This window comes from Staurois parvus, unplaced genomic scaffold (assembly GCF_062004578.1).
Source record: "Staurois parvus isolate SC_StPar_1 unplaced genomic scaffold, SC_StPar_1.0 ptg001422l, whole genome shotgun sequence".
In the NCBI taxonomy this organism is placed as follows: Eukaryota; Metazoa; Chordata; class Amphibia; order Anura; family Ranidae; genus Staurois; species Staurois parvus.
The window spans coordinates 96,913-122,656 of NW_028319218.1; the positions used below are offsets into that span (position 1 = coordinate 96,913).

General features: G+C 45.9%; 1 protein-coding gene across 1 annotated transcript in view; it reads right to left on the reverse strand.

Annotated features, from left to right (window-relative positions):
* ITGA11 (integrin subunit alpha 11) overlaps positions 1–25,744 on the reverse strand; it is a 255,723-nt gene that overhangs the window by 19,663 nt on the left and 210,316 nt on the right. Inside the window, exons 20-26 of the mRNA XM_089662070.1 lie at positions 19,107–19,314; positions 11,967–12,065; positions 10,989–11,065; positions 7,164–7,253; positions 2,667–2,757; positions 1,433–1,543; positions 1,269–1,355 (exon numbers count right to left, since the gene is read on the reverse strand). Of these exons, the coding sequence (XP_089518196.1) occupies positions 1,269–1,355; positions 1,433–1,543; positions 2,667–2,757; positions 7,164–7,253; positions 10,989–11,065; positions 11,967–12,065; positions 19,107–19,314 (763 nt within the window). The remainder of the gene's footprint in view (positions 1–1,268; positions 1,356–1,432; positions 1,544–2,666; positions 2,758–7,163; positions 7,254–10,988; positions 11,066–11,966; positions 12,066–19,106; positions 19,315–25,744) is intronic.

Genomic DNA, 25,744 nt, shown 5'->3' on the forward strand with positions numbered 1-25,744 from the left:
TTTGGCTTGTTCCCAACCTGCAACCGGTCGTTACCAACCTTTGGCTTGTTCCCAACCTGCAACCGCTCGTTACCGACCTTTGGCTTGTTTGCTGACTATGCTTCTGCTTGATCCCAACTGTCTATATCTGCTACTGGACCCCGGGCTTGCTCACCTCCTGGTGGGTTGATCCTGAGGACCACAACCTGGTACTAACACATAGCAAAACCCATCTCCACCATCAGGAGCTGTGGTGAACACTGGTGAAGTGCTTAGACTCCGCAGTTCGGGTGAGCCCGTGTTATCCGCCAGGATGACCTGCTTGTATACCTATCCTACTGGTCGGTGGGAACCTCTCTATCGCTAGAGCTAATGATACCCGAGCCTGACCCCTGACTGTGACACCATTACAGGTTTGGCAGGTTAAATATGTACCTCAGCTGCTTGGTTTTGCCACACCTACAACGTCCATGTGAAAAAGGCCTAGCTCACTTCAGTTTATAGACTGTTTGAGGACCTACTGATATTCCTGGAGCTTAGGAAGTTGCTATCAAATACCACCTATATATATATCATGTTATATGTGATATCAAGTATCACATAATATAAACTAGACTGGTAGTACTTGGACTGTTGGGGAGTTAGCCGCCGTTCTTCTGGCAAGGAGCCATTGCTGTAAAAGAGCCAAAGGAAGGCTGCAATGTTGGCACAGGAAGGGATGCAGAGTTCAAGGGTCAGTAGGAAGGGATGCAGAGTTGAAGGGTCAAAAGGAAGGGACGTAGCGTTCAAGGGTCAATAGGAAGGGATGCAGAGTTCAAGGGTCAATAGGAAGGGATGCAGAGTTCAGAGGTTAGCAGTAAGTGTTGCAGAATTCAGGGGTCAGTAGGAAGGGATGCAGAGTTTTTGTGCCTGGAGTTCAACTTTAACCCCTTGGCGCCGGCGCCTCCCAGCCCTTTAAGGGTTTCAGAAGCCGGGAGGCGGGGCAGGGTTTAGGGTCACGGCGGTCACATGATCAGGAAAGGTCCTGATCGAAAGAGGAGATCGGGACCTTTCTGTGAGTACCGGACGTGTGTTCTGGGAGCACACAGGGAGCGCACTCTCAGCACATATGGTTTTTTTTATTGCACGCAAATGTGTGGCCACTTGGCGTTAAGGCCCAGACGCCGGGAGGCCACACATTTGCGTAGGATAAAGATTCACGCTCCCCAGGAAAAGGGAATAATGAATTGTATTTAATAACCTCAGTGTCGTATTCCCAACCCTTCCCATCACAGGTCTACAGACATTACCAGCTGAGGTATGTGACTGATGTCCTCCTCTGATGGCCTCCTGCGGTAATCCGTGCTATTCCCCCAAACATTGCAGGTTTCATTCCCCTGGAAGAGAAGATGTCATTAGTGCTTTGGAAGGGACTAGGAGATCGATCTTCCAATAATACGGCTGGATGAAGTACCTGGTCACTGGTTAGTTGTTGTAAGAGGAGCAGGCGATTACCGCCACGGGTCGCCACCGGAATGGTGATCTTCATTGTGACATCCTCAGGGAAGAAGCCCAGATTTTGTATCTATGAAACATACTTAGGTTTATAGCAGACCTGGGGAGCAATTTTGTGCTATAATGCCTCTGAGCCCATAAATATAATTCAGGGGGATCAACACGATCTGAGCCTGATCAGCTTCATTGGTGTCCATAGGTGACATTAAAGTGTTACTAAACCCCAGACCCTGCATTCACTTAAACTGCTCTTCCCGGACCCCACATTCACTGTATCCGCTCTCCCTGGACCCCGCATTCACTATATCCGCTCTCCCCGGACCCCGCATTCACTATATCCGCTCTCCCCGGACCCCGCATTCACTATATCCGCTCTCCCCGGACCCTGCATTCACTATATCCGCTCTCCCCGGACCCCGCATTTACTATATCCGCTCTCCCTGGACCCTGCATTCACTATATCCGCTCTCCCCGGACCCTGCATTCACTATATCTGCTCTCCCCGGACCCCACATTCACTATATCCGCTCTCCCCGGACCCCGCATTCACTATATCTGCTCTCCCAGGACCCCGCATTCACTATATCCGCTCTCCCCGGACCCCGCATTCACTAAATCCGCTCTCCCCAGACCCTGCATTTACTATATCCGCTCTCCCCGGACCCCGCATTTACTATATCCGCTCTCCCCGGACCCCGCATTCACTATATCCGCTCTCCCCGGACCCTGCATTCACTATATCTGCTCTCCCCAGACTCTGCATTCACTATATCCGCTCTCCCTGGACCCCGCATTCACTAAATCCGCTCTCCCCAGACCCTGCATTTACTATATCCGCTCTCCCCGGACCCCGCATTTACTATATCCGCTCTCCCCGGACCCCGCATTCACTATATCCGCTCTCCCCGGACCCCGCATTCACTATATCCGCTCTCCCCGGACCCCGCATTCACTATATCCGCTCTCCCCGGACCCCGCATTCACTATATCTGCTCTCCCCGGACCTGGCATTCACTATATCCGCTCTCCCCAGACTCTGCATTCACTATATTCGTTCTCCCCGAACCCCGCATTCACTATATCCGCTCTCCCCAGACTCTGCATTCACTATATCCGTTCTCCTGGCAGCAGAAAGGTTAATAAGAGTGAGATGTGGAGCCGGAGAGGGTGTGGGGAAGTAGGCAGTCACTTACCTTAAAAGAGCAGTTGAATGGGGGCCCAATAGCATTGTATCTGTCAGCTGACCCTTGGGATGTGATCTCATACTGGTCCAGACTGGAGTGTCTGGGGTAGAAGAATAGAGGTGTTAGGAGGTGTTCAGGTCCTAGAATTGCACTTTTTAATAAACGTTCCTATCTCAGAGGTTCCTATTTCAGAGGTATATATTGTATGTTCCTATTTCAGAGGACTATACGTTCCTTTCTCAGAGGTCTATATCTTTCTGTCTCAAGAGTTTCTATTCTCAAAGGTCTATATGTTCTTATCTCAGAGGTCTATACGTCTCCTGTCTCAGAGGTCTATACGTCTCCTGTCTCAGAGGTCTATTTGTTTCCTATCTCAGAGGTCTATTTGTTTCCTATCTCAGAGGTCTATTTGTTTCCTATCTCAGAGGTCTATCCATTCCTATTTCATAGGTCTATACGTTCCTATCTAATAGGTTCCTATCTCAGAGGACTATACATTACTATCTCAGAGGACTATACGTTCCTATCTCAGAGGTCTATATGTTTCCATCGCAGAGGTCTATATGCTGTTATCTCATAGGTTCCTATCTCAGAAATCTATACGTTTCTATCTCATAGGTTCCTGTCTCAGAGGACTATACGTTCCTATCTCAGAAATCTATACGTTTCTATCTCATAGGTTCCTGTCTCTGAGGACTATACGTTCCTATCTCAGAAATCTATACGTTTCTATCTCATAGGTTCCTGTCTCAGAGGTCTATACATTCCTATCTCAGAGGACTATACATTCCTATCTCAGAGGGCTATACGTTCCTATCTCAGAGGGCTATACGTTCCCATCCCAGAGTTCTATACGTTCCTGTCTCAGAGGTCTATACATTCCTATCTCAGAGGACTATACATTCCTATCTCAGAGGTCTATACGTTCCCTATCTCAGAGGTCTATACTTTCCTATCTCAGAGGTTTATACTTTCCTATCTCAGAGGTCTATACATTCCTATCTCAGAGGTCTATACAGTCCTATCTCAGAGGACTATACGTTCCTATCTCAGAGGACTATACGTTCCTATCTCAGAGGACTATACGTTCCTATCTCAGAGGACTATACGTTCCTATCTCAGAGGACTATACGTTCCTATCGCAGAGGTCTATACTTTCCTATCTCAGAGGTCTATACTTTCCTATCTCAGAGGTCTATACTTTCCTATCTCAGAGGTCTATACTTTCCTATCTCAGAGGTCTATACGTTCCTATCTCAGAGGACTATACGTTCCTATCTCAGAGGACTATACTTTCCTATCTCAGAGGTCTATACATTCCTATCTCAGAGGTCTATACTTTCCTATCTCAGAGGTCTATACGTTCCTATCTCAGAGGACTATACGTTCCTATCTCAGAGGACTATACGTTCCTATCTCAGAGGACTATACGTTCCTATCTCAGAGGACTATACTTTCCTATCTCAGAGGTCTATACATTCCTATCTCAGAGGTCTATACTTTCCTATCTCAGAGGTCTATACTTTCCTATCTCAGAGGTCTATACTTTCCTATCTCAGAGGTCTATACTTTCCTATCTCAGAGGTCTATACGTTCCTATCTCAGAGGACTATACGTTCCTATCTCAGAGGACTATACGTTCCTATCTCAGAGGACTATACGTTCCTATCTCAGAGGACTATACGTTCCTATCGCAGAGGTCTATACTTTCCTATCTCAGAGGTCTATACTTTCCTATCTCAGAGGTCTATACTTTCCTATCTCAGAGGTCTATACTTTCCTATCTCAGAGGTCTATACGTTCCTATCTCAGAGGACTATACGTTCCTATCTCAGAGGACTATACTTTCCTATCTCAGAGGTCTATACATTCCTATCTCAGAGGTCTATACTTTCCTATCTCAGAGGTCTATACGTTCCTATCTCAGAGGACTATACGTTCCTATCTCAGAGGACTATACGTTCCTATCTCAGAGGACTATACGTTCCTATCTCAGAGGACTATACTTTCCTATCTCAGAGGTCTATACATTCCTATCTCAGAGGTCTATACTTTCCTATCTCAGAGGTCTATACTTTCCTATCTCAGAGGTCTATACTTTCCTATCTCAGAGGTCTATACTTTCCTATCTCAGAGGTCTATACTTTCCTATCTGAGAGGTCTATACTTTCCTATCTCAGAGGTCTATACTTTCCTATCTCAGAGGTCTATACTTTCCTATCTCAGAGGTCTATACTTTCCTATCTCAGAGGACTATACGTTCCTATCTCAGAGGACTATACGTTCCTATCTCAGAGGACTATACGTTCCTATCTCAGAGGACTATACGTTCCTATCTCAGAGGTCTATACATTCCTATCTCAGAGGACTATACTTTCCTATCTCAGAGGTCTATACATTCCTATCTCAGAGGTCTATACTTTCCTATCTGAGAGGTCTATACTTTCCTATCTCAGAGGACTATACGTTCCTATCTCAGAGGACTATACGTTCCTATCTCAGAGGTTTATATGTTTCCATTGCAGAGGTCTATACGCTGTTATCTGAGAGGTTCCTGTCTCAAGATCGACTCTTCTTGATTGGCAGGCCTGTTAAGAACTATCAAGGAAACATTGAGACAGAACGTTAATATGTTCCATCTTCATCTTGACTCAAATATTTCCTTGATGACAAACATGTGTCACAGTCCATGGATAGAGTCCCACAAATAAGATTCCACCCGTGACTGGAAGCCCTCGCACATATCCGGCAGGTAATAAAAGTGGCTATTAATATGACCATGTGTCACATACACAGCCAGGCACCTCACTGGGAACGCTCCTCCTGGCTCCTGATTAAAGCACACAGTCTTCATTTCGGCACTTTTTGCATTCCCAGTCTCTGCTCTACTTGGGGGTCACCCAAAGTTCCTGAACTTCTGCTTCTTTGCATACCAGCTGGAAATCCAACAAACTGGAAAATAACCATTCGGTGGTGACACTTGCTAACACATGGTGGCCGAGTTACAAATACTGGAGCCACAGCCCATAGCAGCCAATCAGGTTCCACGCTAAACGATGATAAATGATTGGTGATTACCATTTTTTTACACTTTTTTTGGAAGGCAGCGCAGACCAAATGTACTTTTCCAACGGGGTCGTGGCTACCTACACTAAGCTGTCATTAGAAGAAGTACTCAGATGTCTCTATGGACTGCAGGAGGAATGGATGCCGGGGTATTGGGTGTACGGGATCAGGCAACACAAGAATCGTGCTCCTATAGGTTGTCTGTGTAGTGGTTGTACCGTATCAGATCTTAGCATACATACAATATGGCCATCTTACTCCTCTATACTGCTGCCATATTGGCTATAGGCAGGGCTGCTGATAGAAACCAAGGGGGGGCCCATACAGCCAACCTGACAGGGCTCTCTCCCTTAACAAAAAACTAAACAAAACACAGTTTACTAGTCTTCAGTTATGAACGAACACAGTGAGTGATCAGTACCGATCACTCATTGTGTTCATTCAGAAAACAAAGGGGGCTGGTAACATATTTACCGGGCCCTTCCCCCACTTTTCATCCTCAAGGGTCCTATTGTGTGCTTGCAGCTGCCGGTGGAAAAGAGAGGAGGGAAGCTGGTAGCACTGTGGAGGTGGGGGGCACACAGGGGGGCCTGGGCTGTAGGGGAAAATGTATAGTGCAAAGGGAGGGTGATGGGTGTGGCGGAGGGGGGCAATTACTGGAACCGATCCCCTATAGGGCTCTCTCTGCAGCAGCTCCCAGTGGAAAGGAGAGGAGGGAAGCTGGTAGTATGGTGGAGGTGGGGGGCACACAGGGGGAAACGTATAGTGCAAAGGGAGGGTGATGGGTGTGGCGGAGGGGGGCAAATACTGAAACCAATCCCCTGTATGGCTCTCTGCAGCAGCTGCCAGCAGGAGGGAGAGGAGAAGAAGCTGGCTTTCAGCTGCCGTGTCAATCACCCTCCCTGCCCACATCCAATTCACCTAGCTGCCTGGGCCCCCCTGCTAGCCTGGGCCCCGTACAGGAGGACTGGTGGTACCCCCTTATCCATGGCCCTGGATATAGGGCACCATCTACATTGGAATCATGCTTCTATAGACTGAGGAGTGGCAGTAGTTATATGTATCAGCTCTTACTATACATACGGCATGATCATCGTACTTCTATATACTGCTGGAGGACTGGAACATCAGAGGCCTCCAAGCTACAGCCCAGGGGCCACATCCAGCTCACTACAAGATTTTATCTGGTCCGCAGTGAAGGTGGGCACAGATTGAGGAATAAGGTCACAAGAGGCTGCATGTGGTCCCGACTTCAACCCCCTCCCATGTAACTGATGTACGAATAACTCTGATGGGAACCCCGATGTAAGGGGGGACTTTCATATGAAGGGGATTCTGATGGGAACCATGTAAATGATGAGGACTTTCATATAAATATTTAATATGTCTTAGATCCAGGATAACAATCTACACATCCACATGCAGTAGAAGTCTCTGTACCTGGTGAACAGAAGATCCGACTCATACTTCAGGTTGAAGTGGAGGAGAACCTCATTGTCAGTGATTGTACTCTCCATTTCCTCACTGTCACTGTAAAGTCATACAATGATAATGATAATAATACAATGATAAGGAATAACAATAATAATAATAATAATACAATGGTAGGGAATAATAATAATAATAACAGGGAATAACAATAATAATAATAATAATAATACAATGATAGGGAATAATAATATTAAAATGATAGGGAATAATAATAATAATAATATTAATAATAATAATACAATGATAGGGAATAATAATATTAAAATGATAGGGAATAATAATGATAATAATAATAATAATAATAATAAAATGATAGGGAATAATAATGATAATAATAATAAAATGATAGGGAATAATAATGATAATAATAATAAAATGATAGGGAACAATAATAATAATAATAATGATAATAATAATAATAATAAAATGATAGGGAATAATAATAATAATAATAATACAATGATAGGGAACAATAATGATAATAATAATAATAATAATAATAATACAATGATAGGGAATAATAATAATAATAAAATGATAGGGAATAATAATGATAATAATAATAAAATGATAGGGAATAATAATAATAATAATAATACAATGATAGGGAACAAGAATGATAATAATAATAATAATAAAATGATAGGGAACAATAATAATAATAATGATAACAATAATAATAATAAAATGATAGGGAATAATAATAATAATAATAATACAATGATAGGGAATAATAATGATAATAATAATAATAATAATAATACAATGATAGGGAATAATAATAATAATAATAATAATAATAAAATGATAGGGAATAATAATAATAATAATAATACAATGATAGGGAACAAGAATGATAATAATAATAATAATAATAAAATGATAGGGAACAATAATAATAATAATGATAACAATAATAATAATAAAATGATAGGGAATAATAATAATAATAATAATAAAATGATAGGGAATAATAATGATAATAATAATACAATGATAGGGAATAATAATAATGATAAAATAGTAATAATGTCTCATGTTCTGTCCCCCTTGCTACTGTACAGCGCTGAGCATACCCTTTGGCGCTATATAAATACTGTATAATAATATAATAATAATAATAATACAATGATAGGGAATAATAATAATAATAATAAAATGTTAGGGAATAATAATAATAATAATAATACAATGATAGGGAATAATAATAATGATAAAATAATATTAATAATACAATGATAGGGAATTGATACTTATTGATTATTGTAGAACTCTTTACCAGAGTTAAAGGCAACCATTCCTGAAACACTGAGCCCGGGTTCACACTGATGCGGTGTGGAATTCTGCACAGCATCATAATCGCACCCCGTTCATGTGAACCGCTGAGGGTGTGTATGTAAAAGTTAACGAAATCGGTTTGCAAAACGCAGTGCGATGTACAGAACTGGACCATATAGGTGTGAATACCCGTGCGACAAAAAAAAGGGTCCTGCATTATTTTGGTGTGGATGCGGTGTGATCTGATCCATACAAACTGTACGGCTCCAATCGCACCATGCGCAAATCACATGTGATTGACACAGGAATGCGGTTGGTTCCTGTATGAATCACATTAGATATACCGCACCACATATATGTGAACCCGGGATAAAGCTACCACTGCTGGCTTCCAGTTTTGAAAATATTATTATTATTATTATTATTATACAGGATTTATATATTATTATTATTATACAGGATTTATGGCGCCGACAGTTTGCTCAGCACTTTACAATATAACGGGAGACAATACAGTAACAATACAGTTCAATACAAGAGGGATAGGAGGGCCCTGATCCTGGGAGCTTACAATCTAAGAGGGAGGGGCTAGTGGTACAGGACAATCTAAGAGGGAGGGGCAGACAACACCAGAGGTAACACCCGGGGAGGATACATTTATGAAGGAAGTAAAAGTGCAGGTTTGGGTGGATGGAGACTTCCCTGCAGAGGAGAGTTTGAGATATCCGGGTATGGAGTGGTCATTCAAGTAAAACTATAGCAATGATCTCCAAACTGTGGCCCGGGGGCATTATTCCCATAATTGTCAGCAACAGTGGGACATAGTTCCTGTCACTGACACCAACAATAGGACGCTTTTTGTTCCACTGATACCGATGCTGGGGCACTATTCCTCCCACTGATACCGATGCTGGGGCACTATTCCTCCCACTGATACCGATGCTGGGGCACTATTCCTCCCACTGACACCAATGATGGGGCACTATTACCCCCATTGATACCAATGATGGGGCACTATTCCTCCCACTGACACCAATGATGGGACACTATTCCTCCCACTGACACCAATGATGGGGCACTATTCCTCCCACTGATACCGATGCTGGGGCACTATTCCTCCCACTGACACCAATGATGGGGCACTATTCCTCCCACTGACACCAATGATGGGGCACTATTCCTCCCACTGACACCAATGATGAGGCACTATTCCTCTCACTGACACCAATGATGGGGCACTATTCCTCCCACTGACACCAATGATGGGGCACTATTACCCCCATTGATACCAATGATGGGGCACTATTCCTCTCACTGACACCAATGATGGGGCACTATTCCTCTCACTGACACCAATGATGGGGCACTATTCCTCCCACTGACACCAATGATGGGGCACTATTCCTCCCACTGACACCAATGATGGGGCACTATTCCTCCCACTGACACCAACGATGGGGCACTATTCCTCTCACTGATACCAATGATGGGGCACTATTCCTCCCACTGATACCAATGATGGGGCACTATTCCTCCCACTGACACCAATGATGGGGCACTATTCCTCTCACTGATACCAATGATGGGGCACTATTCCTCCCACTGACACCAATGATGGGGCACTATTCCTCCCACTGATACCAATGATGGGGCACTATTCCTCCCACTGATACCAATGATGGGACACTATTCCTCCCACTGACACCAATGATGGGGCATTATTCCTCCCACTGATACCAATGATGGGGCACTATTCCTCTCACTGACACCAATGATGGGGCACTATTCCTCCCACTGACACCAACGATGGGGCACTATTCCTCCCACTGATACCAATGATGGGGCACTATTCCTCTCACTGACACCAATGATGGGGCACTATTTCTCCCACTGACACCAATGATGGGGCATTATTCCTCCCATTGACACCAATGATGGGGCACTATTCCTCCCACTGACACCAATGATGGGGCACTATTCCTCCCACTGATACCAATGATGGGACACTATTCCTCTCACTGATACCAATGATGGCGCACTATTCCCCCCACTGACACCAATGATGGGGCACTATTCCTCCCACTGATACCAATGATGGGGCACTATTCCTCCTACTGACACCAAAGATCGGTCACTAATCCTCCCACTGACAACCAGTGATTACTCCCCCTAATACCAATGATCTGGCACTGTTCACTCCCACTGACACCAGCACATTTTCTGCTCCCACTGGCCACAATCTGACCCCCCTAACATTTGCAGGACAGCAAACTGATCCTTTATTTATAAAGTTTGGATCCCCCTGCTCTATAGTATTCCCCTTCTTCCTCCAGCTGCTACATAAAAGGTTTTGTTGGGAGGTGAGGGGATGGTCTTAGGAGCTGGGCCAGAACAGAGAGTATCAAATCCAAGTTGGTGGCACCCAGCAGCAGTCTCTTGGCTTCTGAGCAGAAAGGTGGAGGCCACCATGATGGAGGAAGAGCAGAGCGAACTTACCTGCTGGCCACTAGTTGGATCTGCAGAGATGGAAGAAACACGGATTTACTGAACTCGAAGTCCAGCCGGAACGCCACCTGAGAGACGGAGACACACAAACTGAGATCGAGGCGACACACGTGCAGAACAAAGAGAAAAAAAAATGGTTTTGTTTCGGATCGATTCACATAGTTACTACATTCTTTTCGTTGCATTCGTAAGGAAATTCGTTTCCCTTCGTTTATTTGTTTTCAGATTTTCTCCAATGGATTCAAATCCTATTCTAATCAGAAGTATTGAATCGATCCGAATTCAATGTGAAGAGTAGCTGGTTCTTTTCTTTTCGAAAATCAAATTGTTTTTTCTATTCTATTTTATTTTTTCTTTTCTATTCTGTTTTATTCTATCCTTTTATTTTGCCTTCTATTTTATTCTATTCTATTTTAAATTCTGAACGCAGCTATATTTTTTCTATTTTATTCTAGTCTTTTCTAATATATTCTTTTTTTTCTATTCTATTTGTTTCTTTTGTATTCTTTTATTTTCTGTTCTTTTCTTTCCTATTCTATTCCTTTAATTTCTATTGTATTTTTTTTCTCTTTTATATTTTATGCTTTTATTTTCTATTCTGATCTGTTTATTCTATTATATTCTAATCTAAGATGGTTATATTCTTTCTATTTTATTCTATTCTTTTTGAAATTCGAATTGCGAAATTCAAATTTTGGAAAACAGCTATATTCTATTCTATTCTTTTTTTTTCTATTCTATCTATTCTATTCTATTTTTTTTTCTAATTTATTCTGTTCTAATCTACTCTTTTATATTCGATTCTGTTTTATTCTGTTATTTTTTTTCCCATTCTATTATTTTCTATTCTATCCCTTTATAAACTAATTTGGGTGACAGTATGTTAAAAAACACGCATGTTCAGAACGCGGCTACTCAGTCCGGCGGGCACATCATCCAGTTCTGTAGTGCTGTTAGCAGTTTGCTTACCTTGGCCTTTGCTCTGAAGAACGGGAAGCTGACATTGCACATCTTGCTGCGTGGGATTCGATCGTCATTCTTGCACTCGATCTTGATGTCTGACTCCTCCTGCAGGACACACACAGGAATACAAATATTGGTTTTATACATCTACCTATCATGGCCGGATCTAGGCTGATCTGATGTGGGGGTGCAGTAGGAAAAAAAGTCAGGGGGCACAATGTCAACACTGTGTGTGTCACTGACAGTCTGTCACATGGTGTCAGGCCTGGGAAACACTAGTATGTCTGATGCGGTAATTAGATTATGGTGAATAAACAGAACATGTGCCCCCTTATATCAGATGTCCAGATCAAAGTCCCTCTTTACATCAGGTGACCCCATCAGAGTGACCCCTTACATCCCGTGACCCCGTCAGAGTGCCCCCTTACATCACGTGCCCCCTTACATCAGGTGACCCCATCAGAGTGCCCCCTTACATCAGATGACCCTATCAGAGTGCCCTCTTACATCAGGTATCCCCATCAAAATGCCCCCTTACATCAGGTGACCCCATCAGAATGCCCCCTTACATCAGGTGACCCCATCAGCATGCCCCCTTAAATGAGGTGTCCCTATCAGAGTGCCCCCTTACATCAGGTGCCCCCTCAGAGTGCCCCTTCACATCTGGTGTCCCCATCAGAGTGCCCCCTTACATCACATGACCCCATCAGAGTGCCCCCTTACATCAGGTGATCCCATCAGAGTGTCTTCTTACATCAGGTGTCCCTCTCAGAGTGCCCCCTTACATCAGGTGACCCCATCAGCATGCCCCCTTACATCAGGTGACCACATCAGTGTGCGCCCTTACATCACATGTCCCTACTAGAAAGCCCCCTTACATCAGGTGACCCATCAGAGAGTCCCCTTACATCAGGTGTCCCTAGCAGAAAGCCCCCTTACTTCAGGTGTCCCCATCAGAGAGCTTCCTTACATCAGGTGACCCCATCAGAGTGCCCCCTTACAACAGGTGTCCCTAGCAGAAAGCCCCTTTACATCAGGTGACCCATCAGAGAGTCCCCTTACATCAGGTGTCCCTAACAGAAAGCCCCCTTACTTCGGGTGTCCCCATCAGAGAGCCCCCTTACATCAGGTGACCCCATCAGCATGCCCCCTTGCATCAGGTGTCCCCATCAGAGTGCTCCCTTACAACAGGTGTCCCTAGCAGAAAGCCCCCTTACTTTGGGTGTCCCCATCAGAGAGCCCCCTTACATCAGGTAACCCCATCAGAGTGCCCCCTTGCATCAGGTGTCCCCATCAGAGTGCCCCGTTACGTGGATTGTCCCCATCAGCATGCCTCCTTACACCAAGTACCTACATCAGACTGGCTCATGGATTAGTGGATGCACTCTCAGAGACCTGGGGGGGGGGGCACAACTAAAATCTGGTGGGGGAATTACTAAAGGCAAACATACTTTTGACTTTGCAACATGGAAAGTGACACCCCTTATGATGGCCACGGCTGGTCTGCGGACCCCAAAAGAATCCTGAGGAGGAAAGTGTAGCAAACTTGCTCATCAGAGTGGAACACGGAGTTCCCCTTTTTTTTTTATTTAGAAGTATTCCTCGGTTCTTCATTCCCTACCCCCTCCCTTCCTGAGAGGCAAACGTTATATTGTGACAGATGGTGTGGGTCAACCCAGGTTAAGGCATCCTTAGTTTGGTGCCAGGCAGTCTGCGAAAGTGTAGCCTTCATCACCTAAAGTCCTGATAAGGCCAGGGTGACCCCAGAACTTGCAGTAGGCTCACCCATCATAAAACAGATAAGGCAGCTTCTCCCCGGAATTGAAAAAGATTGTAACCTCACAAAACCTAACGGTTAAAGATGACAGAATGAAATGAACATTCCTCAAGTCAGGTTTTTTCCCCTATGTTTCATGTCATGGATTATGACAGATGTTGGTTCTAATTCAGAGTTCTCTCCGACTGACCCCTCCCAAAACAGAGTAGTGGCCAGTGTTCAGAGCCGCCCCCCCCCCCTTGCAGAGGGATTTTAAAAAGACAGGCTGACAAGCCTAAGGGAAGCAAATCACATCTCCTGATCTTAACATCGTAATGGAGGAGATCAAAGACCCTTCCTGCTCTGCAACTTGGATCTGCTTACAAACCAAGGCGTATTGGCAAGTAGCTTAACCCTTTAACTTCCTTCCTGTTATCTCTTTGCTGTATCTTTATATGCATATATATATCTTAGTGACATCCCTTTGTAAATATTTTATTTCACCTGTTTAACACTTTCAGAAAGAAAGATTTATTACTAAAAGAGTCAAACTGTTTCTAAGCGTTTACTTGCAATTCACGAATTCCTGCCTTTGAAGAGACGCTACTGTTTGTTATAATCTCTGTATAACAGGTCTGCGGACCGTGTTGTATAGATCAATATTTCAATCATTATAGTGTATATTTGGTAACAGGAGTTTGCCAGTCTCCGACAAAAGTGGTGGTGGCAGTAGAGGGTTAGTTGCGTAATTAACCCGACCCAGTAACAAGCGTATTTAGGCTGCAGGCACCGATTGTAGTCCATTAGCTGGGCAATCGCTGTGTAGGGTGCAGCTGAGTGTGGCCTTGTTACGCGCGTCACACCACAGTTTTAGATCGGCCGGTCCTTTGGTCACGAGTTTGGTGAGAAGATCTGGGGTCTGACACCGCGGGCGTGACGTATTATTGTTGGTCGCGGTCGTGCGATTGTCGCATGTTGGTGGCGGCGATCGTGCGATCGTGACAGAAAGTTCCAGGTGGTTTAACTCTCCAGCATCTACAGAAACTGAAATATCTGTTGTATGTGGTGTGGCCCTTTAAGCTAACAGGCCATCCAGCACCAGATCATGGCTGGATAGATACAATTTATTGCATTTCATAGCTGGTGTCATAGAAAGAATGAATCCTGATTGTAAATAAAGTCCAAACAATCTTCTGCCCATTTATGGGACGGATGATGGAATGGAGAGAACAACCACACAGAACATTTGGTGAAAATCCAAATCCAGTGCTGTACCATTGGCAGGACCATTGGCAGGAAGCTTCTACGATGGATCCGTTCTCTCCATTATACCTCCTCTGCCATGACCTCAACACTGAGAACATTGAAGAGTATCCTAACCTTCACCTGGACTAATGACCATCACGGAGATGTTTTTCAGTTTGCTCGGCACATTTCTGGAGCTATTATTCTACAGCCATTTCCAACCAGTTTTGGAAATTGGAAAAACATCATTAAACAATTTGTAGAATAAGACTGGTGGTGGTCAGAAGGAGGTGGAGGTGGTTAGAAGGAGGTGGAGGTGGTTAGAAGAAGGTGGAGGTGGTTAGAAGAAGGTGGAGGTGGTCAGAAGGAGGTGGTCAGAAGGAGGTGGAGGTGGTTAGAAGGAGGTGGTGGTGGTTAGAAGGAGGTGGACAGAAGGAGGTGGAGGTGGTTAGAAGGAGGTGGTGGTGGTCAGAAGGAGTTGGTGGTGGTCAGAAGGAGGTGGAGGTGGTCAGAAGATCTGTCTTCAAATTATGGCCACATCTGGCCTACTACAAGATTTTATCCAGCCCACAGCTAGGGGTAGTGGTGTATCCCCAATGTGTTCAGATTGAAGAACAAGTGGGGACTCACTATGGCCAACTGGTGGCCCTCCAGCTGTCGCCAAACTACATTATTACATTACATTACATTGAGTTTATATAGCGCCAAAGGGTTTGCTCAGCGCTGTACAATAGAGGGGGGGACAATACATGAAACATTACAGCAGCTACGAGCAGCACACGAGGGGTAAGAGGGCCCTACTCTTTCGAGCTTACAATCTGGGAGGGAGGGGGTAGTGGTACAGGAGGAAGTGGCTGTGGGGGATGGAGTGGTAGGAGGAATGAAGGAGAGCAGCAGTTAGGTGAGGGTGGGGTAGGCTTCCCTGAAGAGGTGGGTTTTCAGGGAGCGCCTGAAGGTGAGGAGGGAAGGTGACAGTCTGATGGATTGGGGTAGTGAGTTCCAGAGGATGGGGGAGGACCTGGAGAAGTCTTGCAGACGTGCGTGTGAGGAGGAGACCAGGGAGCAAGATAGAAGGAGGTCCTGTGAAGAGCGAAGGGTACGGGTAGGGTGGTACTTGGGAATCAGGTCGGTGAGGTAGTTAGGGGCAGTGTTGTGAATGGCTTTGTAGGTCAGAGTGAGTAGTTTGAATTTGATGCGTTGGGCGATAGGGAGCCAGTGGAGGGAGAGGCAGAGGGGGGTGGCAGAGGTGGAGCGGCTGGTGAGGTGGATGAGTCTGGCAGCTGAGTTCAGGATGGTCTGAAGCGGGGAGAGTTTGCACTGGGGTAGGCCGGTGAGGAGGGAGTTGCAGTAGTCAAGGCGTGAGATAATCAGGGAGTGCACAAGTAGTTTAGCGGTGTCTGGGGTAAGGAAGGTGCGTATTTTGGCGATATTGCGGAGGTGGAGCCTGCATGTGTTTGTCAGTGATTTGACATGAGGTTGGAAGGAGAGGTTAGAGTCCAGAATGACCCCAAGGACTTTGGCTTGCGGGGCGGGATTGATGGTGGTGATGTTAGTAGTGATGGATAGGATGGGGGGGGGGGGGGGGCACGGGCAGGAGGGAAGACGAGAAGCTCGGTTTTGGAGAGGTTGAGTTTGAGGAAATGGAGCGACATCCAGTCAGAGATGTCGTTTAGGAGGTGAGTGATGCGGGCGGAGAAAGTGGAGGTGAGGTGAGGGGTGGAGAGGTAAATTTGAGTGTCATCAGCATAGAGATGGTAGTTGAAGCCGTGGGAGTGTATGAGTTTGCCAAGGGAGGAGGTGTAGATGGAGAAGAGAAGGGGTCCAAGGACAGAGCCCTGGGGGACCCCAACAGAGAGGGGGAGGGAAGGGGAGGTGGCACCATTGTAGGAAACGCTGAAGGAGCGTCGGGATAGGTAAGAGGAGAACCAGGAGAGAGCGGTGTCTCTGACGCCAAGGGAGAATAGTTTATTAAGGAGGAGGGGGTGGTCAACTGTGTCGAAGGCCGCGGAGAGGTCCAGGAGGAGGAGGACAGAGTAGTCGCCTTTGGCTTTGGCGGTAAGTAGGTCGTTGGTGATTTTGAGGAGGGCGGTTTCGGTGGAGTGTAGGGGACGGAAGCCGGACTGTAGTGGATCAAGGAGGTTGTTGTCAGTTAGGTGGGCGCTTAGGCGGTTGTAGACTAAGCGCTCCAGGAGTTTGGAAGTGAGTGGCAGCAGGGAGATGGGTCTGAGGTTGTTTGGGTCAGAGGGGTCCAGGGAGGGCTTTTTGAGTATGGGGGTGATGTGCGCATGCTTTAGGGGGGAGGGGAATACGCCGGTAGAGAGGGAGAGATTGAAGATGTGGAACTACAAGTCCCATGAGGAATGTGGAATGTGGAACTACAAGTCCCATGAGGCATTGCAAGATTGACAGTTACAAGCATGACTCCCAAAGTCAGAGGCATGATGGGACTTGTAGTTTCGCAACAGCTGGAGGGCCGCCAGTTTGACACCCGTGCACTATGATCTCCCCTTCAACTACTCCCCCCCCCCATTCCTACAACCCTCAATAGGATAATAATGGTGTCCATTTTTAATGGTTGAACTGGATGGACCTTTGTCTTTTTTTCAGCCAGACTAACTATGTAATTATTGTAAGGGAGGACACTGATATAAAGGGGGACTCTAAAAGTGACCCTGATGTTAGAAGAGATTTTGATGTACGGGAGACTCTGATGGGGACCATGATGTAAGGGGAGGCTCTGATGGGGACCATGATGTAAGGGGAGGCTCTGATGGGGACCATGATATAAGGGGAGGCTCTGATGGGGACCATGATATAAAGGGAGGCTCTACTAGGACCATGATCTCGGGGGAGGCTGTGATACAGACAATGATCTCAGGGGAGGCTCTGATGGGGACCCTGATGTAAGGGGAGGCTCTGATGGGGACCATTAGTGTCAGTGGGAGGAATAGTGCCCCATCATTGGTGTCAGTGGGAGGAATAGTGCCACCAATGATGATGGGGCACTATTCCTTCCACTGACACCAATGATGGGGCACAATTCCTCCCACTGACACCAATGATGGGGCGCTATTCCTCCCACTGACACCAATGATGGGGCACTATTCCTCACACTGACACCAATGATGGGGCGCAATACCTCCCACTGACACCAATGATGGGGCACTAATCCTCCCACTGACACCAATGATGGGGCACAATTCCTCCCACTGATACCAATGAAGGGGCACAACTCCTCACACTGATACCAATGATAGGGCACAATTTCTCCCACTGAAACACATTTGATGGGGCACAATTCCTCCCACTGACACCAATGATGGGGCACAATTCCTCCCATTGACACCAATGATGGGACACAATTTCTCCCACTGACACCAAATGATTGGGCAAAATTCCTCCCACTGATACCAATGATGGGGCACAATTCCTCCCACTGACACCAGTGATGGGGTACAATTCCTCCCACTGACGCCAAAGAAGGTGCAATGTTTTTTTCCCCACTGACACCAGGACCTTTTCTACTCCCAATGGCCACAGTCCTACCCTCCTATAGTCTTAAGGACAATAAACTGGCCCTTTGTTTAGAAAGTTTGGAGAGCCCTGCTCTAAAGACTGTTATATTTATATTTTACAAAATATTATTCATTTTGCTCTATGGCATGGTGTCCCTGCTGGTCAAAATGCTGCAGGATTTCTCTGGATTGAGACCTCGCTGTTTCATCCAATGAGGCAGTGAGGCCGTAGAAACAGGTTAGAAGTTTTTAGTGTTTTTTTTGCCCTTGTTACTATCACAAGGGAGACTTAAGCCTCACATTGCTTTGACCATTACTCACAATAAACCGGCCTGTCCATGTCTGTTGTCCATGTCTGTTGTCCATGTCTGTTGTCCATGTCTGTTGTCCATGTCTGTTGTCCATGTCTGTTGTCCATCTCTGATGTCCATGTCTGATGTCCATGTCTGATGTCCATGTCTGTTGTCCATGTCTGTTGTCCATGTCTGATGTCCATGTCTGTTGTCCATGTCTGATGTCCATGTCTGATGTCCATGTCTGATGTCCATGTCTGATGTCCATGTCTGATGTCCATGTCTGATGTCCATGTCTGATGTCCATGTCTGTTGTCCATGTCTGATGTATATTTACCTTTTGGATCAAGCTGGCAAACTGCAGGTTTGGAGAGTGGGAAATATTGAGCACGGTGCTGTATGCGTTCTCCCCTCGGTTCTCAAGTGTCACCTCCAGGGCCACTCGCCTTCTGCTCCCTTCAATGATGAACACGGAGTTGTCAAATGATCTAGTGAAGGTATTGCAGCCTGATGGGGATCTCCGTAGAGAGCGCTGGCAGAACTCCCTGAGAGCACAGACAGTTGGAAAGAAAATGTCAGCAATTTCAAAAAATATGAAATCAACAATACATACTGTGTCTGTGAAGGTTCTCCTCTATCCAGGTCACAGTAAACCTAGTAGTAGTAGTTGGTCACATTCAGCTTTACTTGTTTTGGAAGGTTGAAGTGGTTTCTTAGCTTGGCCAAGCCACTTCTTCAGTTCTAATGAATGTCAGGAAGACAGCTCAGCATTTATATCCACTCATTAAGGCACCATAATCCTGGGGACTCCAGACTTTGTGGGCCATATTGTATATTTTACAATTATTCATGGGACATTAAAAAAATAAATTCCTCATCAGAGTTCCACTTTACAACATGGTCCCCAATAGAGTTCTCCTTACATAAGGTTCCCCATTGGAGTCTTCCTTACATTAGGGTCCCCATTAGAGTTCTCTTTACATCAGGAGGATTCCCTCTAGAGTCCTCCTTACATCAGGATCCCCACTGGAGTCCTCCTTACATCAGGGTTCCCATTGGAGTTCTCCTTACCTCAGGGTCCCCATTAGAGTTTTCCTTACATCAGGGTCCCCATTACAGTCCTCCTTACATCAGGATCCCTTCTGGAGTCCTCCTTACATCAGGATCTCCACTGGAGTCCTCCTTACATCAGGTCCCCACTGGAGTCCTCCTTACATCAGGGTTCCCACTGGAGTCCTCCTTACCTCAGGGTCTCCACTGGAGTCCTCCTTACATCAGGATCCCCATTAGAGTTCTCCTTACATCAAGATCCCAATTGGAGCCCTCCTTACATCAGGGTCCTCATTAAAGTCCTCCTTACATCAGGGTTCTCATTAAAGTCCTCCTTACATCAAAGTCCCTATTGGAGTCCTCCTCACATCCGGGTACCCATTGGAGTCCTCCTTACATCAGAGTCCTCATTAAAGTTCTCCTTACATCACCGACCCCAGACTGCGCTTGGGTACTTGCATTAGACTACTGCTTGCCCGTCCAAACACTGACCACAGACACCACAGCGGACCATACAAGACTAGACGACACCAGTCTTGAAGTAATCCAGAAAGTAGACTAGTTTATTTGAACACAGATACAAGATATATACACTTAGGGGAGAAGGGAACAACCCCCCCCCTCCCTGCATAATGACACAGGGCGGGGCAATCTACATTTAGTAACAAGAGGTACTCCAACAGACAGTCCCATCAGGAGGGAGGGCTGCTGGAGACACCCCCCACCAAGCCAATACCCATAAACACATACATCCCATAAAAGTTTGCACCCACGCAAGACACACAATAGCACAATGGGATGCAACCACATGACACCAAACAATCCACAACCCCCCACCCCACCTATCTCCTAGACACGTCTACACAATATTAGGACAGATCACCCTGTACCCCTAACAGGCACAGGGTGACTTACACATAAGAGGGATATGGGGAGCTGAGACAGGGGTCTCCCAACCTCTCCAAAGTAAGCTGTGTTCCATGGGCCCCCCACCGAAAGTGACTCCCGTCACAACCATGTTTTACCGCTTATTGTTGTGTTTTTCAACATTAGAGCGTTTTTCCAGCTCAAAAAACTCCTCTAGAAGCCCACTAGTTCTGGGTTTTTTTTTCCAGCCAAAAAACGTTGATTCCAGTCTGTATGTGTATGGATACAGAGGATAACATGCTGGGGGGTTTACTGGCTGTAGAAAAAAAACGTCAAAAGCCAAAAACAGCCGCTGTAAAAACGTCCCGTGTGCAGGAGGACTCAACATGTAGACATTCTTTGTCGATTGGATTATGATGGGTATGGATATAAGTATTGGGGTATCTTCCTGACATGCATTGGATCTGCAGAAGTGGCTTAGAAAAGCATTTCAGAACAAGTCCAGTTGAATGTGGCTAACTACTACCAGCCAGTGGCATCCCTAGGCAGATGCTGGTGTAGGTATGCGCCAGCACCGGGTGACACCTACCGCACAGGGTAGCACCAGACCCGCTCCACCAAAATGTAAGTTGTAAAGCAAGCCAACGATCCTCGCAGGATGGATCGGATCTGCGGATTGAGCATAATGGATCGGAGTCCAATCCATTATGCTCCCCAATCTGCAGATCCCATCCATCCTGCGGGGATCGTCGTCTTGCTTTACAACTTACCTTTTGGTGGAGCGTGTCCTGTGTCACCCGTATAGGTTGCATGCCAACAATTCCCGTAGGATGGATCGGATCTACAGATTGGGGAGGATAATAGATCGGACTCCGATCCGTTATGCTCAATCCGCATATCCGATCCATCCTGCGGGGATCGTCGGCTCGCTTTACAACTTACCTTTTGGTGGAGCGTGTCCGGTGTCACCCCGTATAGGTTGCATGCCAACGATCCCCGCTGGATGGATCAGATCTGTGGATTGGTGAGCATAATGGATTAGAGTCCGATCCAATATGCTCAATCTGCAGATCCGATCCATCCTGCGGGGATCGTCGGAGGGGGTGTCACCAAGTGTTATCGCACCGGGTGACACCAACCCTAGGGACGCCTCTGCTACCAGCCAGTTCAACAATAAAAAGTACAAATGGATCTTGTTATCTGGAGTGAAGTGTAGTCAAACACAACATATTTGGAACGCGGTGGTATTGTTTTGCTTCCCTTGACACACAATGAGATTGTATCATGATGGAATTTATAACAAAGTCAAACACATCCGATTATTAGGATCTCCTCAGACGGGAACACCAGAGCTTCCAATAGAAACTTGCGTCATAAAATGAAATAAATACCTCCCTACACTATAAAACTGAAAGCATGTCTACATTAATCTGTCACATGTGGGGCCAGATCAAAGCTTCACCGAAGCAAGACTTCTCAAGGCGGTGCAGCTGTTATCCTGTGATCGGCGGTGGAAAATCAGCCGTTTTGGCCCATAGACAATACGTGGAGACGAGCCTCTTGACAATGCAATCGGGTTGATTTAGAGATTTACATGCCGCTCACTCAGCATTGGGAATGTGCACTTGGCTTAGTGAGTAAGGTGAAGCTGTTGTCACCTCAATCACCCCATACAAACATAAATCCATTTTTTTCCCCCTTGCACATTATTGGGAATTTAAAGTGAACACAGCTTCACCTTATTTATTAAAGTGATATTAAATACTTGATCCAGGGAATATCCGATCGCCTCTCGGGGGATCAGGAAGGAATTTTTTTCCCAGCAGGAGCAAATTGGATCATGCTTTGCTGTTTTTTTTTGCCTTCCTCTGGATCAACTGTGGTCAGGGGCGTATGTACCACAAGGCAAACAAGGCACTTGCCTGGGCTGCATTTTTCAGGGGGGCAGCACCTCCCCTCAGAAAAAGGGATGAAAGAAGGGATATATACGTGCCATGGGAACTAGGTGGGATCCAAGAGAGGCTGCGGGCTGCTTGATGGTGTACAAGTGAAACTTGAAAAATTAGAATATGGTGCATTCATTCATTTATTTCGGTGCAGCAACTTAAAAGGTGAAACTAATATATGAGACTCATTCCATGCAAAACAAGATAGTTCAAGCCGTGATTTGTCATCATTGTGATGATTATGGCTTACAGCTCATGAAAACCCCAAATCCACAATCTCAGAAAATGAGAATATTGTGAAAAGGTGGAATATTCTCGGCTCAAAGTGTCCCACTCTAATCAGCTCATTCAGCCATAACACCTGCAAAGGGTTCCTGAGCCTTTAAATGGTCTCTCAGTCTGGTTCAGTAGGAATCACAATCATGGGAAAGACTGCTAACCTGACACCATCACTGACACCCTCCATAAGGAGGGAAAGCCTCAAAAGGGAATTGCAGAAGAAGTTGGATGTTCCCAAAGTGCTGTATCAAAGCACATTAATAGAAAGTTATGTGGAAGGGAAAAGTGTGGAAGAAAAAGCTGCACAAGCAGCAGGGATGACCGCAGCCTGGAGAGGATTGTCAGGAAAAGGCCATTCAAAAGTGTTGGGGACTTTCACAAGGAGTGGACTGAGGCTGGAGTCAGTGCATCAAGAACCACCACACACAGAGGAATCCTGGACATGGGCTTCAAATGTTGTATTCCTCTTGTCAAGCCGCTCATGAGCGACAAACAACGTCAGAAGCGTCTTACCTGGGCTAAAGAAAACCAGACCTGGTCTGTTGCTCAGTGGTCCAAAGTCCTCTTTTCTGATGAGAGCAACTTTTGCATCTCACTTGGAAACCAAGGACCCCGAGTATGGAGGAAGAATGGAGAGGCCCAAGGACCCAGAGTATGGAGGAAGAAAGGAGAGGCACAAGGACCCCGAGTATGGAGGAAGAATGGAGAGGCCCAAGGACCCCGAGTATGGAGGAAGAATGGAGAGGCACAAGGACCCCGAGTATGGAGGAAGAACAGAGAGGCCCAATGACCCCGAGTATGGAGGAAGAATGGAGAGGCCCAAGGACCCCGAGTATGGAGGAAGAATGGAGAGGCCCAAGGACCCCGAGTATGGAGGAAGAATGGAGAGGCCCAAGGACCCCGAGTATGGAGGAAGAATGGAGAGGCCCAAGGACCCCGAGTATGGAGGAAGAATGGAGAGGCCCAAGGACCCGGAGTATGGAGGAAGAATGGAGAGGCCCAAGGACCAAGAGTATGGAGGAAGAATGGAGAGGCCCAAGGACCCCAAGTATGGAGGAAGAATGGAGAGGCCCAAGGACCCCAAGTATGGAGGAAGAATGGAGAGGCACAAGGACCCGGAGTATGGAGGAAGAATGGAGAGGCCCAAGGACCCCGAGTATGGAGGAAGAATGGAGAGGCACACACTACAAGATGCTTGAAGTCCAGTCTGTGTTGATTTGGGGAGCCATGTCATCTGCTGGTGTTGGTCCACTGTGCTTCATTAAGTCCAGGGTCAACGCAGCCGTCTACCAGGAGATTTTGGAGCACTTCATGCTTCCTTCCGCAGACGAGCTTTATGGGGATGCTGACTTCATTTTCCAGCAGGACTTGGCTCCGCCCACACTGCCAAAAGCACCAAAACCTGGTTCAATGACCGTGGGATTACTGTGCTTGATTGGCCAGCAAACTCACCTGACCTGAACCCCATAGAGAATCTATGGGGCATTGCCAAGAGAAAGATGAGAGACATGAGACCGAACAATGCAGAAGAGCTGAAGGCCGCTATTGAAGCATCCTGGTCTTCCATAACACCTCAGCAGTGCCACAGGCTGATAGCTTCCATGCCACGCCGCATTGAGGCAGTAATTGCTGCAAAAGGGGCCCAAACCAAGTACTGAGTACATATGCATGCTTCTACTTTTCAGAGGTCCGATATTGTTCTATGTACAATCCGTGTTTTATTGATTGCATGGAATATTCTCATTTTCTGAGATTGTGGATTTGGGGTTTTCATGAGCTGTAAGCCATAATCATCACAATGATGACAAATCACGGCTTGAACTATCTTGCTTTGCATGGAATGAGTCTCATATATTAGTGTCACCTTTTAAGTTGCTGCACTGAAATAAATGAACTTTTGCACCAGATTTTAATCTTTCGAGTTTCACCTGTATATAGAGCCTGACTCTTGTTCCCGGGGATGTCCAGAGCTTTGAAGATGAGTGTCTCTCTCTATTGCTGGAGGGGGGTTAGTGGAAGGCTCTCCCGAGTGGGGGGCAGGGGTGTTGTTGGTCAATGTGAGGCTCTCTCTGCAGGAGGAGGAAGGGGGTGGTGGTGTTGGTCGGTGTCCCAGGAGGCAGACGATTTTTGTGTTTCCTAGGACAGCACAAAACCCACTGACTGTCGGTGTAGGATTATACCTTTTTTCTTTTTAATGGTTGAACTGGATGGACTTTTGTCTTTTTTCAGCCAGACTAACTATGTAAATGTTTGATTTTTTTTTTTAAACATGCTATACTTACCTGCTCTTTGCAATTGTTTTGCACAGAGCAGCCCTGAGCCTCCTCTTCTTGGGTCCTGCACCTGGTTCCTCCCCCCTTGAGCAGCGCCTGCAAACTGCTTGCTATGGGGGCACTGGTGCCTGCTGTCTCATGAGGCTTAACAGAGCAAGGCTTGGGCCACCGCCCCCCCCCCCCCCGCTCCCAATGGCTCCTGCTGCTGTGTCTCAGCCAATGCCCACATGGAAGAAAAACATATTTTAAATATATTTTTAAAATATTCTTCCCAAATATATTGACATATATTTGAAATGCTACAATTTTGGCTGCATTCAATATATTTCAGAATGTATTTCAATATATTTATTAATATATTTATTTATTATTATAGATACTTATATAGCGCCATCAATTTCCGCAGCGCTTTACATATATATTGTACATTCACATCAGTCCCCGCCTCCGAGGAGCGTACAATCTAAGGTCCCTAACTCACATTCATACATACACATATTAGAGACAATTTAGGCAGGAGCCAATTAACCTACCAGCATGTCTTTGGAGTGTGGGAGGAA